At 47.2% G+C, this 27,069-nt stretch overlaps 1 protein-coding gene and 1 pseudogene across 1 annotated transcript; both read right to left on the bottom strand.

The window, feature by feature from the left end:
• Positions 1–318: 318 nt before the first annotated feature.
• Positions 319–5,507, bottom strand: LOC124670514 (wall-associated receptor kinase 5-like). Its single transcript, XM_047207005.1, has 4 exons — positions 4,571–5,507; positions 2,816–3,292; positions 1,890–2,039; positions 319–1,806 (listed from the first exon to the last, which is right to left on the bottom strand). Exons 1-4 carry the CDS (start codon positions 5,469–5,471, stop codon positions 554–556), a joined length of 2,781 nt encoding a protein of 926 aa, XP_047062961.1. The 5' UTR covers positions 5,472–5,507; the 3' UTR covers positions 319–553.
• Positions 5,508–24,752: 19,245 nt separating this feature from the next.
• Positions 24,753–26,481, bottom strand: LOC124672249 (annotated as a pseudogene).
• Between the last annotated feature and the right edge of the window lie 588 nt (positions 26,482–27,069).

The raw sequence follows: 27,069 nt of genomic DNA, 5'->3' as shown, positions 1-27,069 counted from the left end.
ATGGGAACCGGTGTTGTGTTGGTTTTCCAATGCGGGAGGTCAGAGGTGAAGGGGTGCACCTTCCGGCAGTGTGCTCGAATCGTTGTAACATCTGTAGCAGCTCGGCGCGCGCGTTCTGCCCCTTTTCTCGCGCCTCGTCCAACCTCTCGTGGACCAATGTTTATTTCTTTCAGAACTATTACAATTTACAATGACCAATTATGAGATGCACAAGTGGATAGTAGCATATTACTCCAATATTTACCGAGATGCAAAATTACAATACCCTAACCCGATTGTGAGATACGAAGGTGGACCAGTACCTTATTACAGCATTAGTTATTGAGATGCAAAATCATTGCCTAATCGTGAGATACAAAGGTGTATCAGTAGCATTTTACAACACCATTTTAATGCAGCGAAAACTGGCCGGCCATATAACCTGAATAGTGAAAACCGTTGCTGAGTGTAAGTGTACTACAATACAATATACGGTATACATTGCCATATCAATCAAAAGACGACAAATATGCAGCTGGCGCTTGAAACAGACAAAACCAGACAATCCAGTGATCTACCGTGGCAGAGTTGCCGATGCCATGAACTCTTGCTCCAGGCTGTAGCAGTTTTGCTCCCTTTGAGAAGGTAAATTAGCTCGGTTCCCTATACCATCTTGAACACCCAATAGCGGAAGGTTGACTTGCCTTGATCCACTGAACAAAGGTTGCATATCTTCACTTGTCACTGCAACCTGAGATGATCTTAACCTTTTGGATCTGATATCCTGCAGTTTCACCTCCACTTGTTTCATAGTAGGCCTCTCTATACCTCGTAGTCGCAAGCAAGTCTCTGCAAGGTTAGCGACATCGTTAATTTCTTCATCTGTTGCTTCTTCCAGAACTTGAGCAGCCACTATATCTGCAAGTGGTTTCTCCCTCATCTCCCAAAAAAAGTAGTTGGACAAGTTTTGCTTTAGGCCAGAATCACTTGTAAAAATAGGCTCCTTTCTCAACAGCAACTCTACAAGTACTACACCAAAACTATAGACATCACTCTTCTCATTTAACATGCCCGTGTGGTAATACTCTGGATCCAGGTACCCAAAGGTGCCTTGTATATTCGTAACGACATGAGTTTGGTCAATAGGAACCAACCTTGAAGCACCAAAGTCCGATACTTTCGCGGTGTAATTTCCATCCAAGAGTATGTTAGTGGACTTCACATCACGATGAAATATCGATACCGAAGCAGCCGAGTGGAGGTAATAGAGTGCTCCTGCAGCTTCTGCAGCAATTTTCAAACAATCATCCCATGACAGAACAAAACTGCCAGTGGTATTGGCATGGAGGATTCCAAATAACGAACCATTTGGGATGAAGTCATATACTAGCAGTGGGACTTCAGTCTCAAGACAACATCCGAAGAGCTTCACGATATTTCGGTGATTTATCTGTGAGAGGATGGCAACCTCATTGATGAACTGACTAATTTCAATTTGCTCAATGACTTTAGACTTCTTTATGGCCACTACCCGTTGGTCAGATAATATGCCTTTATAAACCATGCCATGTCCTCCATGACCAACAATTCGTGTGGCATCAAAGTTATTTGTTGCCTTTTCTAACTCTGATAATGAGAAAATCTTGGTGTTGTCACTCGCATTTTCATCAGATGATATCAATTGTTCGAGGAGTAGACCTTGGTTTTTCCGAAAGTGCTTTCTTCGTAATTTATTTTGGATGTCTTTTTTCCATCTACGGATGAAAAATATTACAATCAAGATAAAAAGCATAATTCCGAAACCAACGCTAATCCCAATGGTGATACCTGTAATGATTATGCTTGTCATTACTATATCCATGATTTCATTTATCTCATTACGATAGAATCGATTGTGTAGTAGAACTCACCTAGGACCATATTTTCTTCTTTAGTCGATCTGCACATACTTGTTGCACTGTCATACACTGTTTTTGCAGGACATTCGGTGCAAGAATAATTTCCTTGAGTGTTACGGCAAATCGCACTACATGTGCCCGGTATTTCGCACTCATCAACATCTGCAACAATGAATAAGTAACACGAGAGGAAATACATAAGCATTGTAGTTAAACTGCTAGATGGAGGCCATTCTGCAAGTAGATCAAGAATATCTTTCTTTTAGACTTCAAGTAATGATCGATTACAAAACAAACTCAAGCGGATGTACATATACACAACTTTGAGAGCTTTCTTGCAGATCTAAAAATTTCCTCTTTGAGATTGTTTTACAGTATCACTTGCTGGAAGAGAATTTTTTACGGTAGACAGGCACTCTCCCTGCCCTCTACTTTGGCCATACGTCGCCACTACTGGGCACATCCCGCCGGCTCCAGGCTCATCCCTTCCCCTCTACTACCATGGGTGTTGTCTAAGTGATTGTGGACTTGTGTCCCATGGGGACACGGTGGAGAACCTAACCTCCGGCCACGGGTTAAGTTAACCTAGCTAAGACTATTACTAAACATCCAATGGTTTTTGGCCGAATGCTTGGAGATTACAAAAAAGTGAAGTTACCATAAATAATAATGAGATTGTTGTGACTACCATTTTGCCCCTTAGATTGAAGTACTCACTGACTTTTCGAGTTACTACTCCGTGGATCTAGCGGCAGAGTACCAAATCATATTGGACAATGGATTAAGGAAAATGATGATCTATATTAATTTTGGGCTATGGTAAAAGTCCCCTTCTAAAAAGATGCACGAGCACCCAGTTATTATAGCATCTCCATAACAAAGAGAGGAGTGCATATTAGGAGGTGCGCAAGAGATGATGAGGATGAGGTAGAGTGTACCTTGACACCCGTTTGTGATATATGGATTCCCATCAAAGCCGGAGATACACTTGCAACGGTAACCAATATATTTTCGTGCAGAGTGGACACCCCAACACGTGCTATTCATGCTAGCACATGCATACCCTGTCCTGTTTTGCTGTGCTTCCCGACATGTTAAATTGGCTACGGCCCACTGTTGAGATGCTGATTCCCCAGATGCAACATAGAGTTCAAGATTTTCATTAATCTCCAACGAGAGTTGTTCTTCCACGTATGAATTATATTTGACCTTCAATATCCCATTGTTGATATCTATATAGTTTACTAGGACGTTATTGTCCGGAGCAATGTAGTAGGCATACAATGTCGAATTTGTACAATTGAGCTGAAATGACATCCTTGCAGAACAACCGTCTTCTAGGCCGAATGGGAAAGGAATACTGATGTTCCCACACCATTTAGAGCAATTGGTCTTCCGTTGTAAAGGATCATACCCTGATTTCATTAGAAAGAAAAGGTCAGTACATCTTTCATTGGATCACATCACAAAGGAGAAGAAAATTTCACCCAATACAGGAGGTCACATGCTATAATTCTTTTACTCTCTCGACGACGGGAATGGGCATATCTTTCTTCTAAGAACAAGAAGACCATACGCGCGGAAAATGATTCGTCCTGCCCGTTCCCGCGAGCGGCAGGGCGAACCCTAACTCCCTCACCGCCAGCGCCCCTCCTCCCCCACCCCACTCCGCCGCCGCCGCCGCCAGAGGGCGTCGCCGGGAAAATCCAAGGGGGCGCCAGCACCGGTGAGGCCTCTTGTCCCCCTCACTCGGCGGTGGCGGCGCGGGCCGGTGCAGTCAACGGGGGCGCGGAGCTGGTCGTGGGGCGCGGCGTCGTGGCAACTAGACGGCAGCGTGGTCTTGTCGTTCTCTCTCCGGGGCGTGGTAGGAGGCATCAGAACACAACGATTTTACCGGCAACGGTACCTACTGGTGTCACATCTACCGTCCAGTCCCTGCTTTGAGATTGGTGAGCCATTTGATATTTGTTTAATATAAAACTAATAATTGAAACACAATTGAAACTTTTATGAAACGAAAGTGATACATGAAAAATATTGTGAAAAAAACTGAAACCGATGACGTCACTCTAGTTTGTTTCAAAAAAATATCCGTGTTTCAGTTGTGTTTCAGATTTATTTCATAATTTTGTGAAAGAATTGTTCACCACATGGGTGACATCACTGCCGACATCACTACTGTAGGTGTCGTTGCCTTTAAAAAGAGGTTTTCGGGTGGCATCGGCCTTCTGCTGGTAGATGGGTTGAGCAGTTACTGGGAAGGAGTAAAAGGTGGAGCAGGGCCACTTGCCACCGCCGCTCCACCGTCACCGGCGCGTTTATTGAGATATGCATCGGTGGACTTTTTTAAATAAACAAAAAAGAGGGTACTGACAAATGGTTTTAGAAAATTGCAAAATATTCCAAAATTTTGAAGTCTAACTCTCACAAATGTCGCACGAGACCGTTATTGCAGTGCCACGTCAGACTAAATCATCAATCAGAAACCTCGTTAGCACGGCTTAAAAGCGGGTTAAGTGTTTTTTTGAAAAACAGTTACCCAATTTATGTGGGGCTTTTTTTTTATCACAAAACATAATTGTGGTGATTTTAGTGTAACTTGCTCCTTTAAAAGTTTTGGTTAACTAATAAAATTAAAGAAATTTGGCCGTGTATAAGCACTGTAAGAAAAAATAAAATCGCAGAGTAATTACCTTTGTCACGTGAACATCCATCAGTTATGTATGGATTGCCTCTGTAACCATCTTCGCAATGACAATTATATGAACTGATGTAGTTTGATCCATCGTCACTGTAATCACGGCTATGGTTGCCGAGACATGCATAATCTGTCCTGTGCCGGAAGGTGCTAGCAGGGCCGGGTTGATCAACGACGATACCCCAGGTAATATAGCCATCAGCGGTTACATCAATCGTATCCCATATGGAGCTTCGGTTATTATTGTGCTCTTTGAATTTTGGTTCTCCAATCTTTTGGCGGACAAACTTGATCTCGAAGGCACCTACCTCGGAGCTAACATGGGTGGAGCAACACCCTGTGCCGTTGCAGTTCTGTTGAGCCACCCTGCCTATGATATCTTCGTCAGGACATGTAGCACTGCACACACCCACCGTATTGTTCTTGTCAAGCACTTGAATGTCGAAGTCGCAACCGGTGAACTTCAGTTGAAAATCATCATAGCCGGTGAAGGATCTCCCAAGATTCCAGGACATGTTGTACACATCCACCTCAGATCTCAAGAAGATGGAATGGGAAAACGATGCATAAAAATCTGCATCGGGTTCGAATGAGAGATACTCCTCTTGGGCGACCTCCGTGACGCCGTCGTGCAGGAAGAGCATCGGAGCATGCGAGGAAGTGTGATTTTTGCAGATGAGCTCAAAGTCTTGTGACCGGAAGCAGCCAGGCCCGATGCCGAATGGGTACTGGAAGCTCACGTTCCCACAGCTCTTCTGACAACCGGCAAGCGAGGCGGTGGAGGGAAGAGCCGTCCCGTTCGCCGGTTGGCTTCTTTTCACGCCGGATGCCCGCACCGCTGCCGCATGTAGCAGCAGCAGTGGGAGCAACCAGGAGAGTGCGTCGAGGAGCCTCATGTTCGTCCGCCCAATATTCGAGGTGTACAAATGAAGTAGACAGGATTGGTATATTGGCTAGTGAGGAGTATCTGAAGGCGTGCGTACTCAGGAGTGACGACACAGTATATATTTCTGTCCAAAGGCGCGCGAAGGAAGCTGAATTACCTATCAATTTCATGGTATTAACCCAACACGACTTTTAATAAACGAGAAGAAAATTGAACTATTCAACAACGTGGGTGGTACGGTACGGTATGCAACGTGGGAGCAACCAGGAGAGTGCTCATGACTGCCTTCCTACTGGATTTCAACTTCAACGAAGGCATATCCCTGCTAATGATTGCTGCATCTTTTGTGGAAGGAATGAGAGGGTGGAACACATCTTTTTATTCTGTCCTTTTGCTCAAGGTGTTTGGGATGCGGTGAAGGATTTCTTTCCAATGAAACTATGCAAGAAGAAGCTTGTTTGTGCCAAGCAATGGATGGATGATTTTCTGGCTCGGAGCTCCAGCCTGCTCGGCACTGTCCTGGCGGTTACCATCTGGCACATTTGGGAGGCCAGGAATGATGCTCGCAACAATGCGACGGAGCCCAGCTGCCGTCGTGTGGCGGAGAAGATCAAGGCGTATGTTGAAACGATTGTGCAGCACCTGTCCAAGGCAGGCACGACCACTAGGTGTGTTTCCTCATCCTCAGTTCTGAAATGGAGTCCACCGCCGGCGGGTCTGGCCTTGATCAATGTGGACGCGGCCCTATTCTCGAGCTCCAGCAGCATGGGGGTGGGGGTGGTCATCAGGGACAGCGATGCTCGCTGTTTGGTGGCATGTAATGAGCGCCTGGAGCATGTCACAGATCCGGAACTCGCTGAGGCTCTGGCTTGTCGTCGCGGCCTAAACCTGGCTCGCGATGAAGGCTTCTCCAAGGTTCTGGTGGCCTCGGATTGCTTGTCTTTAGTCCTGAGACTTCAATCTGCTGCAAAGGATCGCTCGGGAGTGGGCATCGTTGTTGCTGATATCAAGAACCTTGCAGCAAGTTTTTTAGTTTGTTCTTTTGCCCATGTTAAACGTCAGTTGAATGTACCAGCTCACATTCTTGCTCGTTCTTGTGAGCAGTCTTTTAGCCAGGTCTACCGTGGTGTAATCCCGGGGTGTATCTGTAATGACTCTATTGTCTAAATAAAGTTCAGACTTTCTCTCAAAAAAAAAAAAAAAAAACCAGGAGAGTGCGTCGAGGAGGCTCATTTTCATCATACAGTATTCGATGGAATGGTTTTCTGGTGTGTTAGCTACGCAGGATTGGTACATACACTGTCTCGCACTTATAGATTCCTTTTTGAAAAATGTCTTACTACTAGACAACATGTGTGGTAGGCGCACAAGGAGATGGCACGGCGCACAAGGATGTGGTCGGGTTGACTGACTTGCAGCCATTTCCTAGTGGAGAGTGGAAAGTTTGCTCGACATACAGGGACGAGTCCTAGCGACAGGTCAAATTTCCTGCAGTACATTGCAGTTTTTTCTTGTGAAAAGTAAATGATCAAAATACAACTGCAAAGTCAATAGCCGGCCCTTTGGAGAAGTACTTTATCCATTGTAATTTCCATTTCTGCGCGAAAAAATAATAATTAAATTTCCATTGTAGTATGTCTAAAGTGGAGCGTGCTGCACTTCTACCACAAGTAGCTGGCCTTTTTTAAGAAGATCGGATGATGTCGTGACAATATACCTGTATGCCTGCGCCCCCAAACCGTCTAACAAACGGCATCGGATTGAGCGTTTTAGAGGGGGGACGTGTTTTGTTCGTGCCACGTTTGAGGGACGTCGCTTCCCAGTCGCGTCCCCCAAACGTCCTTTCCAAATAAATATTAGTGCACGGAAATAAAGGTATTCTCAAATTTGATTATATATTACAAAGTTTTAAAGAAAAAGGCTAGATCTAAACCCTAGCCTACTGGCCACCAGGCGGTGCGTTCGACGGCCCCGTCCCGTCGTCACCTCCCCTCCGCCGTAGTTCCTGCTGCGCTCGCCGCCTCTCCATGCGTAGGGCTGAGGCCAGACGCCGCTGCTCCAGCAGCGCGTCGTCGCCTGCTCTCCCCTGCTGCGCCGCCTGGACGGAGAGCTCGACGGCGCGGCGAATCTGTGCCCCTTCACGGGCATTTGCGTCGTCCTGGAGCTTCTTCTCCGACTCGAAGGACTCGACGAGCGCGCGTTGCTGATCGGCCGTCTCGTCCTGGTGCGGCCCGTCGTCGTCGGACCACTCGAAGTCGTCGTCGTCGTCCTGCTCCGCATCCTCCTCCTCTGCCTAGGCCTCCTCCTCCTCCTCCTCCTCCTCCTCCTCCTCCTCCTTCATCCGCGCCTCCAGGCGCAACGCCAACGCGTCGGCCTACGCCGCCAACGCATCCGCCCGCCTCCCCCAGGACGCCTCCGTTGCTGCCAGCGCCGCCTACCGCTGCTGACGCTCCTCCACCGCCAGCTGCTGCTGGTGCTCCATCGCCTCCCGCCGCCGACGCTCGATCGCCTCCCGCCGTTCACGGTACCGCGCCTCCCGCTCCTCGCGCTGGCGCCGGTGCTCATCACACCACCGCTGGCCAATCTCCTTCATCCGGCGCCGCCGCGCCTCTTCTGCCGTGGCGGCGTCGAACGCCGCAATGGTGTCCACCAGTGATGTCTACGCACACTCCTTTTCCTGTAGACAGTGTTGGGCCTCCAAGAGCAGAGGTTTGTAGAACAGCAGCAAGTTTTCCCTTAAGTGGATCACCCAAGGTTTATCGAACTCAGGGAGGAAGAGGTCAAAGATATCCCTCTCATGCAACCATGCAACCACAAAGCAAGAAGTCTCTTGTGTCCCCAACACATCTAATAGGTGCACTAGTTCGGCGAAAAGATAGTGAAATACAGGTGGTATGAATAAATATGAGCAGTAGTAACGGCACCAGAAAATAGCTTGATGCTACAACTGGCGTGTGGTTGATGGTGGTAATATTACAGGCAGTAGAAATGCAGTAAAACAGTAAACAAGCAGTGATAGCAGTATTTGGAAACAAGGCCTATGGATCATACTTTCACTAGTGGACACTCTCAACATTGATCACATAACAGAATAAATAGATAAATGCTATACTCTACACTCTTTTGTTGGATAATGAACACCACTAATTGTGTAGGATTACACGAACCCTCAATGCCGGAGTTAACAAGCTCCACAACATTCGATGTTCATATTTAAATAACCTTAGAGTGCATGATAGATCAACACAACTAAACCAAGTACTAACATAGCATGCACACTGTCACCATCACACTATGAAGGAGGAATAAATCACATCAATACTATCATAGTAATAGTTAACTTCATAATCTAAAAGAGATTACAATCATAACCTACGCCAAGTACTACACGATGCACACACTGTCACCATTACACCGTGGAGGAGGAATAGAGTACTTTAATAACATCACTAGAGTAACATAGATGAATAGTGATACAAAACTCATATGAATCTCAATCATGTAAGGCAGCTCATGAGATCATTGTATTGAAGTACATAGGAGAGAGATTAACCACATAGCTACCGGTACAGCCCTTAGCCTCGATGGAGAACTACTCCCTCCTCATGGGAGATAGCAGCGGTGATGAAGATGGCGGTGGTGTCGATGGAGGAGCCTTCCGGGGGGCACTTCCCGTCCCGGCGGCGTGCCGGAACAGAGACTTTTGTCCCCCAGATCTTGGCTTCGCGATGGCGGCGGCTCTGGAAGGTTTCTCGTAGCGTGGCTTTTCCGTCTCGAAGATTTAGGTCAGGGACCTTTAAATAGGCGAAGAGGCGGAGTCGGAGGGCTGACGAGGCGACGACACAATAGGGGGGCGCGGCCCCCCCCTCTGGCCGCGCCGGCCTACTGTCTGGTGGGCCTGTGGCCCCCCTCTGGCGGCTCTCGGGTGTTCTGGAAGCTTCATGCAATTCTAAGATGCTGGGCGTTGATTTCGTCCAATTCCGAGAATATTTCCTTACTAGGATTTCTGAAACCCAAAACAGCAGAAAATAGGAACTCGCACTTCGGCATCTTGTCAATAGGTTAGTTCCGGAAAATGCATAAAATCATCATAAAGTGTGAACAAAACATGTAGGTAATGTCATAAAACAAGCATGGAACATAAGAAATTATTGATACGTCGGAGACGTATCAGCATCCCCAAGCTTAGTTCCTGCTCGTCCCAAGTAGGTAAACGATAACAAAGATAATTTCTGGAGTGACATGCCATCATAATCTTGATCATACTATTGTAAGCACATGTAATGAATGCAGCGATCAAAGCAATGGTAATGTAATGAGTAAACAAATGAATCATATAGCAAAGACTTTTCATGAATAGTACTTTCAAGACAAGCATCAATAAATCTTGCATAAGAGTTAACTCATAAAGCAATAAATTCAAAGTAAAGGTATTGAAGCAACACAAAGGAAGATTAAGTTTCAGCGGTTGCTTTCAACTTATAACATGTGTATCTCATGGATATTGTCAATGTAAAGTAATATAACAAGTGCAATATGCAAGTATGTAGGAATCAATGCACAGTTCACACAAGTGTTTGCTTCTTGAGGTGGAGAGAGATAGGTGAACTGACTCAACATAAAAGTAAAAGAAAGGCCCTTCGCAGAGGGAAGCATTGATTTCTATATCTGTGCTAGAGCTTTGGTTTTAAAAACAAGAAACAATTTTGTCAACGGTAGTAATAAAGCATATGTATCATGTAAATTATATCCTACAAGTTGCAAGTCTCATGCATAGTATACTAATAGTGCCCGCACCTTGTCCTAATTAGCTCGGATTACCTGGATTATCATCGCAATACATATGTTTTAACCAAGTGTCACAAAGGGGTACCTCTATGCCGCCTGTACAAAGGTCTAAGGAGAAAGCTCGCATTGGATTTCTCACTTTTGATTATTCTCAACTTAGACATCCATACCGGGACAACATAGACAACAAATAATGGACTCCTCTTTAATGCTTAAGCATTTAGCAACAATTAATATTCTTATATGAGATTGAGGATATTTGTCCAAAACTGAAACTTCCACCATGAATCATGGCTTTAGTTAGCGGCCCAATGTTCTTTTCTAACAGTATGCATGCTCTAACCATTCAACTAGTGGTAAGTCGCCCTTACTTCAGACAAGACGGACATGCATAGCAACTCACATGATATTCAACAAATAGTAGTTGATGGCGTCCCCAGGAACATGGTTATCGCACAACAAGCAACTTAATAAGAGATAAAGTGCATAACTACATATTCAATACCACAATAGTTTTTAGGCTATTTGTCCCATGAGCTATATATTGCAAAGTTGAAGAATGGAAATTTTAAAGGTAGCACTCAAGCAATTTACTTTGGAATGGCGGAGAAATACCATATAGTAGGTAGGTACGGTGGACACAAATGGCATAGTGGTTGGCTCAAGGATTTTGGATGCATGAGAAGTGTTCCCTCTCGATACAAGGCTTAGGCTAGCAAGGTTGTTTGAAGCAAACACAAGTATGAATTAGTACAGCAAAACTCACATAAGAACATATTGCAAGCATTATAAGACTCTACATCGTCTTCCTTGTTGTTCAAACACCTTACCAGAAAATATCTAGACTCTAGAGAGACCAATCATGCAAACCAAATTTTAGCAAGCTCTATGTATTTCTTCACTAATAGGTGCAAAGTATATGATGCAAGAGCTTAAACATGAGCACAACAATTGCCAAGTATCACATTATCCAAGACATTATACCAATTACCACATGTAGCATTTCCCGTTTCCAACCATATAACAATTTAACGAAGAAGATTCAACCTTCGCCATAAATACTATGAGTAAAGCCTAAGGACATATTTGTCCATATGCAACAGCGGAGCGTGTCTCTCTCCCACACAATGAATGCTAGGATCCATTTTATTCAAACAAAAACAAAAACAAATAGACGCTCCAAGCAATGTACATAAGATGTGATGGAATAAAAATATAGTTTCACTAGAGGAACCTGATAATGTTGTCGATGAAGAAGGGGATGCCTTGGGCATCCCCAAGCTTAGACGCTTGAGTCTTCTTGAAATATGCAGGGGTGAACCACCGGAGCATCCCCAAGCTTAGAGCTTTCACTCTCCTTGATCATATTGTATCATGCTCCTCTCTTGATCCTTGAAAACTTCCTCCACACCAAACTCAAAGCAACTCATTAGAGGGTTAGTGCTTAATCAAAATTCACATGTTCAGAGGTGACATAATCATTCTTAACACTTCTGAACATTGCACAAAGCTACTGAATGTTAATGGAATAGAAAAATCCATCAAGCATAGCAAAACAGGCAATGCAAAATAAAAAGCAGAATCTGTCAAAACAGAACAGTTCGTAAAGACGAATTTCTAAGAGGCACCAGACTTGCTCAAATGAAAATGCTCAAATTGAATGAAAGTTGCGTACATATCTGAGGATCACTCATGTAAATTGGCATAATTTTCTGAGTTACCTACAGAGAATTAGGCCCAAATTCGTGACAGCAAAGAAATCTGTTTCTGCGCAGCAATCCAAATCTATTATCAACCTTGCTATCAAAGACTTTACTTGGCACAACAATGCAATAAAATTAAGATAAGGAGAGGTTGCTACAGTAGTATCAACTTCCAAGACTCAAATATAAAACAAAATTGCTGTAGTAAAATAAACACATGGGTTATCTCCCAAGAAGTTCTTTCTTTATAGCCATTAAGATGGGCTCAGCAAATTTAATGATGCACTCTCAAGAAATAGTATTTGAAGCAAAAGAGAGCATCAAGAGGCAAATTCAAAACAAATTTATGCCTAAAATTCTTCCTATGCATAGGAATCTTGTAAATAAACAAGTTCATGAAGAGTAAAGTGACAAGCATAGGAAGATAAAACAAGTGTAGCTTCAAAAATTTCAGCACATAGAGAGGTGTTTTAGTAACATGAAAATTTCTACAACCATATTTTCCTCTCTCATAATAACTTTCAGTAGTATCATGAGCAAACTCAACAATATAACTATCACATAAAGCATTCTTATCATGAGTCTCATGCACAAAATTATTACTCTCCACATAAGCATAGTCAATTTTATTAGTTGTAGTGGGAGCAAATTCAACAAAGTGGCTATCATCAAATATAGGAGGCATATTGTAATCATAATCAAATCACTCTCCATAGTAGGCGGCACCAAAAGACCACTATCATTATAATCATCATAAATAGGAGATAAAGTATCATCAAAGTAAATTTTCTCCTCAATGCTTGGGGGACTAAAAATATCATGCTCATCAAAACCAACTTCCCCAAGCTTAGAATTTTCCATATCATTAGCAACAATGGTGTTCAAAGTATTCATACTAATATGTTCCATGGGTTTTTTAATTTTCGCATCAAACCATCCATGTCTTAACTCAGGAAATAGATTAAAAAGCTCCATGTTGCTATCCAGTATGCCTAACTAGTGTAAAACAAGAAACAAAAAGATGAAATTGCAGGATCTAAAGGAAATAGCTTCGAGTACTTACAACGGCGGAAAATAGCTTAGTAGCCGAGATCCGGAGTGTGAGTACCTTTTACCTTTCCTCCCCGGCAATGGCGCCAGAAAATAGCTTGATGTCTACGCACACTCATTTTCCTGTAGACAGTGTTGGGCCTCCAAGAGCAGAGGTTTGTAGAACAGCATCAAGTTTTCCCTTAAGTGGATCACCCAAGGTTTATCGAACTCAGGGAGGAAGAGGTCAAAGATATCCCTCTCATGCAACCCTGCAACCACAAAGTAAGAAGTCTCTTGTGTCCCCAACACACCTAATAGGTGCACTAGTTCGGCGAAGAGATAGTGAAATACAGGTGGTATGAATAAATATGAGCAGTAGTAACGGCACCAGAAAATAGCTTGATGCTACAACTGGCGTGTGGTTGATGGTGGTAATATTGCAGGCATTAGAAATGCAGTAAAACAGTAAACAAGCAGTGATAGCAGTATTTGGAAACAAGGCCTAGGGATCATACTTTCACTAGTGGACACTCTCAACATTGATCACATAACAGAATAAATAGATAAATGCTATACTCTACACTCTCTTGTTGGATAATGAACACCACTAATTGTGTAGGATTACACGAACCCTCAATGCCGGAGTTAACAAGCTCAACAACATTCGATGTTCATATTTAAATAACCTTAGAGTGCATGATAGATCAACACAACTAAACCAAGTACTAACATAGCATGCACACTGTCACCATCACACTATGAAGGAGGAATAGATCACATCAATACTATCATAGTAATAGTTAACTTCATAATCTACAAGAGATTACAATCATAACCTACGCCAAGTACTACACGATGCACACACTGTCACCATTACACCGTGGAGGAGGAATAGAGTACTTTAATAACATCACTAGAGTAACATAGATGAATAGTGATACAAAACTCATATGAATCTCAATCATGTAAGGCAGCTCATGAGATCATTGTATTGAAGTACATAGGAGAGAGATTAACCACATAGCTACCGGTACAGCCCTTAGCCTCGATGGAGAACTACTCCCTCCTCATGGGAGACAACAGCGGTGATGAAGATGGAGGTGGTGTCGATGGAGGAGCCTTCCGGGGGCACTTCCCCGTCCCGGCGGCGTGCCAGAACAGAGACTCCTGTCCCCCAGATCTTGGCTTCGCGATGGCGGTGGCTCTGGAAGGTTTCTCGTACCGTGGCTTTTCCGTCTCGAAGATTTAGGTCAGGGACCTTTAAATAGGCGAAGAGGCGGAGTCGGAGGGCTGACGAGGCGACGACACAATAGGGGGGCGCGGCCCACCCTCTGGCCGCGCCGGCCTACTGTCTGGTGGGCCTGTGGCCCACCTCTGGCGGCTCTCGGGTATTCTGGAAGCTTCATGCAATTATAAGATGCTGGGCGTTGATTTCGTCCAATTCCGAGAACATTTCCTTACTAGGATTTCTGAAACCAAAAACAGCAGAAAACAGGAACTGGCACTTCGGCATCTCGTCAATAGGTTAGTTCCGGAAAATGCATAAAATCATCATAAAGTGTGAACAAAACATGTAGGTAATGTCATAAAACAAGCATGGAACATAAGAAATTATCGATACGTCGGAGACGTATCAGCCAGCGCCTCCTCCTTCCACTCAGTGTTCTTCTCACCTGCGGGGTCTCCTGCTGCTGCCGCCGCCTCACGCTGCTGACGGGCCCGCTGCTCGATTGCCTCCCGCCGCTGCCGCCGCTCTGCACGCCAAAGCTCCGCCCCGCGCCGCCATGGAGCGGCGGCGATGTCGAACTGCGAATCCGGTGGTGGAGGTGGTGGTGGAAGAGACGGCGGTGGAGGGAACTGGCCATCGCCCGGACGGTTCATTATTGTGCAGTGCTGTTCGAGCGACGAGGGATGTGCTTGTGGCGGAGAAAGGGGTGCCGACGGCTATGGTGGCTGCCATTGAGCCGGGGGGGGGGGGGGGGTTATAGACGCTAGCGTCGGGAAGAAAGCGCGGGAAGAGGTGGGAAGAAAGCGCGGGAACGCGCAGTGGCGTGCGAACACCGACGACGCGTGGAGGCTGCGCAGCACCGACGGGACGTCGCGCCTGCACCTCCGTCGCCGTTAAGGCAAAGCTACGACGCTTCGGTCGTGTGTCACTGCGCACGAATAACTTCCGCCGCGAGGTAGGCGACGGTTAGATCCAAACTTAAATGTGCCACTGACGCGTTGGCCCCGCCACTTTCCGCCTCGCTTTACGTTGTGTCCGGCATGCCCGGAGCGTCGCCCGTGGGGCGGGGACGGGCTCGAGGCGCCGGACACCGTATCGGGCCGCGCCGGATAAAAAACAGGTTTGGGGAACGCGGCTGAAAACGTTTTTTTTGTCCGGCGTCCCAAATCGCTTTGAGGGAAGGTTTGAGGGACGCGAGTGGAGATGCTCTAACTTCAGCCAGGTCTCACTCCAGCGTCGCAGCGGCATAATTGTTATACTTCCCCATGCTCCTTGCTTGCATTCCACAGGGAATAGAACTTCTGGCTGCTTCTACCAGAAACTGCTTCGAACAAAGTCTGGTTATCCCAGAAGGTCAGCTTCATGGACGAGGCTACCGCCGCAACTGCAGCGTCAAAAGCTATACAAGATACCTAGGAAGTATTGGGTGTGAGTTCAAGGAAAATAGGAGTTAAAGTTAGGAAGGGCTGGCAGTTGACGGAGTGAAGAAAGGCAGTAGGCTGGTAAGTGGTAATGGGAAAGTTCCAAGCCCCAGCAGAGGGCAATCACAACCTGACGTCTTTCTGCTTGTGCGACGCATGGATAGGCTGCAACAGCAAGACCATCTTTAAGTTGAAGGTTCTGAAGCGCAGCCGCGTGGGAACAAGAGCCCATGCGTCTGAAGTTCTAGTGACGAAGGATGGCACGGAGGAGGGAGAAGAGGAGAAAGGGAGGAGTACGACGGTTAGGGCATCTACAGCGATGCGACGCAAACGGACGGCGATCGTTTGCGTCCGCCCGGATCGAGAATGCGTTTGGTACCATCTTCAGCGGGGCGACGCATCGTGATCGGGCCGTCCGCAACGACACAAACTTGTCACATATTTGCGCCTGGAATGCGTCGCGGCGACGCCCCAAGTGACCGCTCGCTTCTCCACCGGACCCGCCTGGCAGCGAGCCTGTATCCAGGCCATCGCTTCCGCGGTTAGCGCTTCCGCGTCTGCGCTGCAGCCTTCGCCATCAATGTCGCGGCTGCCTCTTCTGCGCGCGCACTGGCGGGCGGCGGCTGGGTTTCTGCGCCGTCTTCAATGGCATCGTTTCCCGCGCGCGAAGGGCCTTAAAAGTCCACCTGCATCGTTCTTGCCATTGCCCATGCCTCCACTCCCAGCACCACTGCCGCGCGCCGCCGCAATATCATGGGGAAGAAGAAGAATGACTTCGAGGTGTCCGGCAGCGGCACCAAGAAGGTGGAGCGGCCGCACAAGGTGCCACTGCCCGTCAGCGTGGGGCGCCTGATGCACGCGAACTGGACGCCGTGCGACGCCTGGGGGTACGTGCACATGCCTGGCGGCTGGCGCCTCAGCTACCGCCGGGTGCCCATCCCGCCCGTGCCTGCGCGCGAGCCAGATAGGAGCACCAAGATCCGGCGAAGGAGGCGGTACCTGCCGCCGGACCTCCGCGGCGATCCCGCCTACGCCATCGACTCTGACAGCTGGCGCAACTAACTCGAGACCGAGAGGGATCTGAGGAGGAGGGCGGGCTTCATGGGCGACATAGACTTCCCCTTTGACCGTCCACTGGCGCCTCGTCGTCGAAGACGGCAGGCGCCGACGCCTTCACAGGACAACCCCGACGACGACGGCGAGGACTACAGCGAGGCGCTGGCGTACCACAACGAGGAGGCCAAGGACGACGAGTACCCAGACAACATGATGGACGACGAGATCGCGAGGCTCGGCGTCCTCATCTCGGAGGTGGACCGACCTGTGCAGCCGCCGCTTCCCCGGTACGCCACCGGCATCATGCCGCCGGGCCTCACGGAGGAAGAAGCCCTACGACTGGCGCTACAGGACTCGGCCACGCCACCGCTTCAACCGTTGCCTCCACCTTCGCCGTACAACCCGTGGGGGCCTCCACCTCCGGCCTGGGCTTCTCCACCTCCGTCACAGGCCTGGGCTCCTCCACCTCCACCTCCGCCACAGGCCTGGGCGCCTCCACCTCTAGCACCACCAGCGCGCCCGGCTTATGTTCCGCCGCTTCCCAACTGGCCGTGGGTGGTACCGGAGTTCGTCGTGATCGACAACGACGAGGAGAACCAGTAGGCGCAGGCGTTTAGTGTTTTTCCCCTGTCTTTTACTATGTAAATTATGTATTCACTACTCATTAACCCGTGCAAACTTGCACGGGCTAGTTATTTAGAAAACATGAAAGTAAAGAAGTATTTGAAAAACTTTGTACGTGAATTTAGTTGGCCTGAAACATGTGAGAATAGGAACATACGTTTGAAAAGGTCCAACTGATCAATATATACCATGAACCGCTCCTATTGATCAATATATTTCATAGTTATGGAAACCTATATTAGAATGTGCTTATTTAAGGAACCACATGCCTAATTCATTGAGAATAAAGAGCAATACCATTCCGTAGTCATTAGAGTTTGCTTAGTTAATACGATTCGACATACAATTATACATGGATGGCATCAAAGAATAATAGTTTATCTTGAACATAAAGGATGTAGAGCTATAAATTTATTCGCTGTGTATCAATAGATAGCAACACAAATTTTATTTACATTGGTATATGTACCAATCCAGGAAAGTAAAATAGAACAAAATATGTTCGTGCATGTCAGAATAAGCATTTTATGTCCTCAACAAACATAAATAAATTTCGTTCTCTTAAAATAAAAATAGAAGAAATTTGTCTTGTTTGCATGGAGCACATTTTAAGATCGTATGAATAAAAAATTGCAACCAAGTAACTTGAAAATTGACCTTATTTTGAAGTTCTTGTCAAGCTAGTTATTACTGTAACTAATCATCTGCAAGCGTAGCCTGACTCCATGTATAGGCATGCATCACCCAGGTTGCCCTACTTGGCTTGGATTTATTCAGTTATGTTAAATGTTATAATGGTAAGAATTGATTTTGGAAAAGTTATGGAGTTCCATCTATCATAGTCCGTAATGCCTAGATTTTTTCCTAGAGCTTCTAGCTTTTCTGCCAAGTGAAACTGATATTTATTATATGCACAGTTCGCACTGGCTTAGAAAATAGGGAAAATATATTAAAAGAAAATTTTATGAACACGGAATCGTTTTCCTTGGTTAGCCATATGTTGAAATATAATTTATATCTTGGATCAGATTGTGATAACCGAGGGGAATTCTAGTTGTGTGTTGTGAATTTAATATAATAATATATGGAAGTGTTCTAGCGATAACGCAAAAACAATTCATTCCTTATTTTCACACTGACCATGCGGTCTAGATGAATTAGAATTATTTGTCCAAGACTTATAACATGCATAAGTATGTATATGAGATCTATGGAATACACATAATCATACATATGATATATTTTCCATTGCTCTATTCACACAGATGGCTTATTTTCTCCCTTTTAGTAAGTACATGGCAACTCCTTTTTTTTCGATAAAGGATGTTTTATTCACATCGTGTGTATACACACATGGCAACTCCTGAATGAGATGTTTCTTGTACTTTTTGTGAGAGGGATTTTTTTATACACATTAGCTGGGGCCAAAATAAATACATAGACCATATGTGTATACACACGATGTGGGGCCTGTGTATGTATAAACAGGGAAACATCAGTAATCCACTATCTGCATAGCTTATCATCCATGCATCATGCGCTGAGGGACTAAGCAATCGAGACAAATCCATGCTAACAATCAAATTTCGTTCAGCATGGATCTGTACAAAACAAAACTGCATGTAACTAATACCTGCATTTTCAGACATAGGATGCAACCATGGCGTGGATGAGAAGCTCATGCAGCCAGTACGTCCTCCCCGTCGCCATCGGCACTCGGCTTGATTTGTCTCCTTTTGGCTTGGACTTTCGAAGAAAAACTATTCGTAACGACTCGCTCAGATTGATAAACAATACACCTCAGAGCATTTATCATTCATAGGAATTTGATTGAGCATCTAATGAACAAAAAAGCAGAGTAAAAAATCGTAAACATAATGCCATCTAATCAACTATTACAGGATATCACAGCCGCATTATAGCAGGAGAAGGAAAACGTGGATGAGGTCCATCAAAAAGAAAGAAGCTTACCTGACGACAGTCAATACGTTCTAATTGCCTGATGTAAAGACACTGCCGATCGTACAATGAGAAAACCAATCCAGTGAGAAGAAATAAACTTACCTGACGATAGTCAATACGTTGTAATCGTCTGATGTAAAGACACTGTGCCGATTGTATAATCCGAGAACCAATCCAGTGAAGGTGATAAATAATGCAACAACTAAATCCCATGCAATCAGAAAATCAATGTTAGATGATGGTATGAAAAGCCATTAGAAAATCTCATGTGCCGATTGCATAAACTTACCTGACGTATATCTCTCGCCGCCGGCACCACCCCGCCGGCTTGTTGCCCAGATTCCGCCGTCCCTCCTTCCCCACCTGCCTATATTCCGCCGTCTTTCGACGACGGCCTATCTGGCTGCTCCTCCGCCGGCCTGTTTTCCGACTTTGGCCTACTCCTCGTCGCTCGCGGCTCGGGTTGCCTTGACCACGCCCGTCAGGTGTTCGTCCATTTGCCTCGCCGGCCATGGACTCGGACGAAGAGGAGGAGCAGATGTTCGTCGAGCTTATGCAAGAAGAGATGGCAGCAGCCGCCCAAGACGAGGAGCACATGATGATCCTCGGTTGCTTGTCAAGCATGTACGCTGGACTGACAACTGGTCGACGTGGTGGGTCGGCACCAGGTCGCCGGAAGTGCAAGCCGAGACAGCTGGCGTATGGAGCTCCCGGTGATAGTGCAGATGACTATCTTCGGATGGCGGATTCCACCGCCCTTGATTGTTTCTACCGGTTCTGCAGGGCCGTCATAGCAGTGTTCGGGGACTATTACTTGAGATCACCCACTGTCGAAGACACTCAGAGGATCCTTGCAACAAATAAAGCTAGGGGTTTTCCAGGGATGCTTGGAAGCATTGACTGCATGCATTGGCAATGGAAGAACTGTCCGTTTGCGTGGCAGGGAATGTACAAGGGTCACAAAAAAGGCTGCACTGTGATACTTGAAGCAGTGGCTACCCATGATCTCTGGATTTGGCACTCTTTCTTTGGTATGCCTGGATCCAACAATGACATCAACGTCCTAAACTGCTCCCCGGTCTTTTCCAAGCTTGTTGAGGGTCATGCTCCCCCGGTGGACTATGTGATCAATGGTCGGCACTACAACAAAGGATATTACCTTGCGTGACGGTATCTATCCAAAGTGGGCAACATTTGTGAAGACTATCTCGAACCCTAGCACCCCCAAACTTTGCGAGTTTGTCAAGAAACAAGAAGCTTGCCGAAAAGACGTCGAGCGTGAATTTGGTGTCCTCCAGCAGAGATTTGCTGTCGTCCGGTTCCCCGCTATGACTTGGTCCAAAGATCAGATGTGGGAGGTGATGAACTGATGTGTGTGCCTACACAATATGATTATTGAAAATGAGCAAAAGCATCCGGTTCCTCTGGCTGAGCAACAAGCACCATATGAGAGAGAGGGTCCTCTTGCATAGCCTAATCACCAGGTGCCTCCATCATGGGCCGCCTTCATTGCTATGCGCCAGGAGATTCGAGACTCTACAATGCATCAGCTGCTGCAAGATGATCTGGTGGAGCACATATGGACGCTCCGAGGCAACGCCAACGCCGACGCCAACTAGTCTGTCATAATTTGTTTGAAATATGTCAAATGGTCGAGGTTGGGGGTTTCCTGCCGGGGGGACGGCTGGAACTTCGGCGCTCCCCAGGCCAAATCTTCCTCCAATCCGGACGAAAATTTCGCCGGATTTGGGCGTGGGGAGCGCCAACGAGTGGGGATGCTCTAATGTTCAAGTAAAATAGACACTTAACATCAGTGTTTTTGCCCTTTGTGCACCATGAAACTGAAAAAGTTATCTCTCATCAACTTGTAGAGCAGGCAGTAATAGTTGCTTACGATTATTATTCTTATATGGTTGGAACTAATAAATGAGAATTGGAATCAAATCGGCAGAATTTTATCACGCGTTTATAATAGGGATTAACCAAAGATTTTTTTTGATAAAGGGAATATATTAATATTAAAAAGATACCAATTACACCTAGCCTCTGCAACAACGTACCACCCTAATGACAATACGGATGCACACAGCCAAAAAACAAGAAAAGAAAACTAAGAAACAAAAGTCCCGCTACAGTATCTCAGACCTAACAACTGCAATACATCCATCGCCTAGACAACACCTGAATTATAGACTCTCCAAAAATGACGCCTCCAAGAAGGGAACAATGCTCAAACACCGTCGTCGTCCGATCAAAGATCTTAGGTTTTCACCCTGAAGATAGTCCCCGCTCTCAAAACAATGCCTCCACCAAGGTCACTGCCAGGCACAACCAATTAAGGCCAGACCATGGGTTTTCACCTGAAATGTAGGACTCTGCACTTCACCTGTGTTGTTGCCGCCACTTTCATACTGCTGCTGTGAAGCCCGGAACACCAAGCAAGTCCCTCAACAACGCAGAGACTTGAACCTCCCTTAGCTAGTCCTCCCCTCCGGCCTTCGTGAAATTCTCTTCTTCCGACTTTCATCATGGATCCATAGTCACTTGATGTCAATACAGAAAAAGAGCTTCGCGCCGCTCCCTCCAGAACCAATCGGTCGGAATAAAAACATGGATGCGCACGACCGAATACCTCCGATCCAGCAAACTCCAGGCAAAAGCACTGTTACATTCGCCGACGGAGCCTTCCGGAACTCAACACTCCAGCCAGATCACGAGACCAGGCCTCCGGTAGGTCCTCCTCTTCACGCTAGAGAGGCCCTAGGACCGCCACCTTTATTCAGGTCGGACCCCCACGTCGACGACCATACTGGGCTGGCCACTCCAACCCTCCACCGCCGACACCATCGCCGGCTTCCAAGCTCCTCCATCTCGTCGCCGGAAGGCGGTGATAGATCAAAAGATCCACCACCACCAACCGCAGGCCGATCCTCTCCGGTGAAGAAGAGGGTCACCTCCACCGTCGAACCCAAGGCTGCTGCCCCGGGCGTCCTCGTACCGCGGGAGAAGCCCAAGATCATCGCCCCTCACCGGCAAGAGGCGGAGGGAAAGGCGCTGTACGCCTCCACCAGCCACCACCGCCGGCATGCCGCTGATGGGAGGCGGGGAGGCCGCATCCCGTAGCTGGATCGTCCCCGGGAGGACCACCGCCGCCCCTCCACCCTCGTCCGACCGCCGCCACCCCGGGAGGCGGAAGGGCCGCCGCCGCGTGAGAGACTCCTTGGCCGCCGTTCCCGACGCGTCATGAGGGAAGGCCCCCGCCGCCGCCATGCCCCGAGATCTTTGCCCCGGCGGCGCTGACGGCGGCGGCGACGACGGAGGGTTGGGAGGCGGGGTGCGGGAGGCTAGGGTTGGAGTGTTTGATATGTGGCAAAGCTTGAAGTGTCTGAAAATATCATTTGTTTTGGTCATAAGGTTTGTACGGCCTTTGGCTTCTGACCATTTTTCTTCAGCCCAACAAATCATAAGTACATATTCATATTCTCCCCCCTCGCAAAACAATAAATTACAATGCCCAATAGTGAGATACAAAAGTGATTCAGTAGCATATTACAACGTGATTGAGAATTTGAGATGCAAAATTACAAAGCCCAGTTGTGAGATACAAAAGTAGATCCAGATCAGTAGCATACAACAACACTACTGAAATGCAGAATTACATAGTAGCTCAAATGTGAGATACAAAGGTGGACGAGTGAGCATAACGGGCCGCGGATTGAAAGGTATAGCGAAAACCCTAACCTTTCTCCCCCGAGGCGGCGGCGCCGCCCGCCGTCCCCGGGGAGTTCCCCTCCACACCGCCCTCCTCCCCTCCCATATAGGCCCCCCTCCTCCGCCGCCGTCGTCGAGGACGCCGCGGGGCAAAGCCCCTGTGGTGAGGCGGCGGTGGCGGCACGGTCCTCCGTCGGCAGAGCGCAGCGCGGCCTGCCGGAGCGTGTGGGGGCGGCGGCCTACACCCTCCTCCTCCGTCGACTGAACGCAGCGGGATGGCGGTGGCCGGCGGATCTCCGGCGGCCGGCGGCGGATGTTGGCTGCGATGTGGTCGGATCTGGGCCCGAGGTTCGGATCGCGATCCATCGCGGCTGCGTCTCGTCAATGGCATGAGGAGGCTTCGCTGGGTCTTCTTCGCGGCTTGAGGACGTCCGGGTCTTCGGCCCGGGCATGGTGGTGGTGGCTGACTTCATCCACCGAAGGCAGTCGGCCAGGCTGGCTGTGTTGGATTTTTGATCCCACTTTCAACGCCGGCAACGAGTCGGGAATGCATAGTAGCCGGTGAAAACCGAGCCGAGTCCGGTCATGGCGGGCGATGGCGGCGTCTGCGCCGTTATCTTGTTGAAGGCATCGTCAAGCAACTATCGCTAACCTACTCGTTCCGGCGGCGAGATGGAGGAGCTTGGAAGCCGGCGATGGTGTCGCTGGTGGAGGGTTAGAGTGGCCAGCCCAGGATGGTCGCCGACGTGGGGGTCCGACCTGAATAAATGCGGCGGTCCTAGGGCCTCTCTTGCGTGAAGAGGAGGACCTACCGGAGGCCTGGACTCGTGATCTGGCCGGTGTGTTGAGTTCCGGAAGGCTCCGCCGGTGAATGTAACAATGCTATTGCCTGGAGTTTGTTGGATCGGAGGTATTCGGTCGTGCGCACCCATGTTTTTATTCCGACCGATTGGTTCTGGAGGGAGCGGCGCGAAGCTCTTTTTATTTGATTGACATCAAGTGACTATGGATCCATGATGAAAGTCGGAAGAAGGGAATTGCATGAAGGCCGGAGGGGAGGACTAGCTAAGGGAGGTTCAAGTCTCTGCGTTGTTGAGGGACTTGCTTGGTGTTCCGGGCTTCACAGCAGCGGTATGAAAGTGGGGGCGACAACACAAGTGAAGTGCAGAGTCCTACCTTTCAGGGGTGAAAACCCAAAGTCTGGCCTTAATTGGTTATGCCTGGCAATGTCCTTGGTGAAGGCATTGTTTTGAGAGCGGGGACTATCTTCAGGGTGAAAACCTAAGATCTTTGATCGAGCGACGACGGTGTTTGAGCACTGTTCCCTTCTTGGAGGCGTCGTTTTTGGAGAGTCTGTAATTCAGGTGTTGTCTTGGCGGTGGATGTATTGTTGTTGTTAGGCCCAAGATACTGTAGCAGGACTTTTGTTTCTTAGTTTTCTTTTCTTGTTTTTGGCTGTGTGCATCGGTAGTACCATTAGGGTGGTGCGTTGTTGCGGAGGCTAGGTGTAATTGATATCTTCTTGATATTAATATATTCCCTTTATCGAAAAACAAAGGTGGACGAGTAGCATATTTCAACATTAGTGAGATGCAAAATTACAAAGCCCATTCGTGAGATCCAATGATCAGTAGCATATTGTAACATTCTGGAGATGCAAAGAAAATTGGCACATACCAATTCAAGAGTAAAAGCCGCCCCTTACCGAGTGCACACTGTAACGAGAAAAACAAACAACCGAATATCAATAATGAGAATCCAATGATCTAGCGTGGCAAAGTCGCGGATGCCATGAACTCATGCTCCAAGTTGTAGCAATTTAGGCTCCTTTGAGAAGGTAAATTAGCTCTATCCACTATACCACTTTGTGCACCCAACAACGGGCGGGTGACTTGGCGCTGTTCACTTAGCAAGTCCTGCACGTTTTCATTTGTCATAGCAACCTGAGATGATCTCAACCTTTTGGATCGGACATGCTGCAGTTTCACCTCCACTTGTTTCATAGTAGGCCTCTTTTCGACTCGTAGTCGCAAGCAAGCCTCAGCAAGAACGGCAACATCCTCGAGAACTTGATCAGCTACAATTTGTGCAAGGGGTTTCTCCCTCATCTCCCATAGGAAATAGTTGGATAAGTTTTGCTTTAGCCCGGAGTCGCTTGTAAAAATAGGTTCCTTCCTGAGCAACAACTCTACAAGTACTACACCAAAGCTATAGACATCACTCTTCTCATTTAACTTGCCCGTGTGGTAATACTCCGGATCTAAGTATCCAAATGTACCTTGTATATTTGTGACGACGTCGGTTTGGTCAATAGGAATCAACCTTGAAGCACCAAAATCTGATATTTTTGCAGTGTAATTTTCATCCAAGAGTATGTTGGTGGACTTGACATCACGATGAAATATTGATATTGAAGCAGCCGAGTGGAGATAATAGTGCTCCAACAGCTTCTGCAGCAATTCTCAAACAATCATCCCATAACAAGACAAAGCTTCTAGTGGCACTGACACAAATTCCAAATAATGAACCATTGGAGATGAAGTCATATACTAGAAATGGGACTTCGGTTTCAAGACAACATCCGAAGAGTTTCACGATATTTCGGTGATTTATTTGTGAGAGGACAACAACCTCATTGATGAAGTGACTAATCTCAACTTTCTCAATGACTTTAGAATTTTTGATGGCTACTACCCGTTGGTCAGATAAGATGCCTCTGTAAACCATGCCATGCCCTCCACGACCAACAATACGGGTGGGATCAAAGTTATCTGTTGCCTTTTCTAACTCTAACAGTGAGAAAATCTTGGTGTTGTCACTAGCATTTTCATCCGATGCTATCAATTGTTCGAGGAGTAGGCCTTGGTTCTGCCGAAAATGCTTTCTTCGTAATTTCTTTTGGATGTCCTTTTTCCACCGATGGATGAAAAATATTGCAATCAAGATGAAAAGTAGAATTCCGAAACCAACGCTAATCCCAATGACGATACATGTATTGTTTATGCGTGCTATTATTGGCCAGAATTTTATATAGTTCATCAGGTAGAATTGATTGTACTGTAGAACCCACCTAGGACCAAATTTTGTTCTTTGGTTGATGTGCACTTCTTTGTTGAAGGGTCATACACTGTTTTTCTAGGACACTCAGTGCAATAATGACTTCCTATAGTGTTATGGAAAGTCCCATTACATGTGCCTGGTATGTTGCACTCGTCAACATCTGCAACAATAAGTAACGCGAGAGGAAACATATAAACAATGTAGTTAAAATTTCCATAAGATCGACCATGACAAGGTTCTGGCCGCCCCCTCTCCTCCTTAAACCGCGGCAAGGTGGCGATGATTGTACGGAGGAGAGGCACCACCCCCGTCAACCTTGGTCCTCCGCCGAGAGCTCGAGCCCACCTCATCCGCTGTCGCCCCGTAGGCTTGGTTTGGACAAGATAGGGCCATCTGCAGCTCCTCCACAACTAGGTCATGAACGAGCTTGTCCATGGGTAGGAGGCAATGGCCATTGTGAAGAGAGATCCATCCCTGTCGATCTTAGAGCATCTCTAGCAGTGACTTCGAAACTGTAAAATTCGGGAGACTGAACTCGCCGAAACTGAAAACGGCGAGTTCAGTCTCCCGAATTTTACAGTTTCGATGATTTTAGTCGAGGCGCAGAATAGAAACCGAAAAGACGATCTAAAAAAAAATCAAACATCGCGGGAAATCTGGATCAATGAACATGCAAAATGCAACGAGTTCGATGCTCCAATCGAGCTACATTCAAACATAATTTACATTTAACAGCAAAAATAACTACTAATCCTATGCCGCACGCCTAATTTGACCAAAATTTGGCCCTGGGATAGTCACCGGGGCCTCTACGCGCGACGTCAGATGGCTACGCGGGGCGGAAGACGCCTAGGCGACGACGAGGGCGGCGAGCTCGATCACCATCGCTTCGTCCGCGTAGTTCCCGCTGGTGAGGGGAAGCGCCGACCCGTCGTATTCGTCTTCGCTGTTGTCGAGGCGCGGCAGAAGCGGCGGGCTGCACGAGCCGCCGGACGGGGGCTCGCCGTCCCCATTGCGCGTCGA

The sequence above is a fragment of the Lolium rigidum genome, chromosome 7 (assembly GCF_022539505.1).
Source record: "Lolium rigidum isolate FL_2022 chromosome 7, APGP_CSIRO_Lrig_0.1, whole genome shotgun sequence".
In the NCBI taxonomy this organism is placed as follows: Eukaryota; Viridiplantae; Streptophyta; class Magnoliopsida; order Poales; family Poaceae; genus Lolium; species Lolium rigidum.
This window is presented reverse-complemented; position numbering and strand designations above follow the sequence as displayed.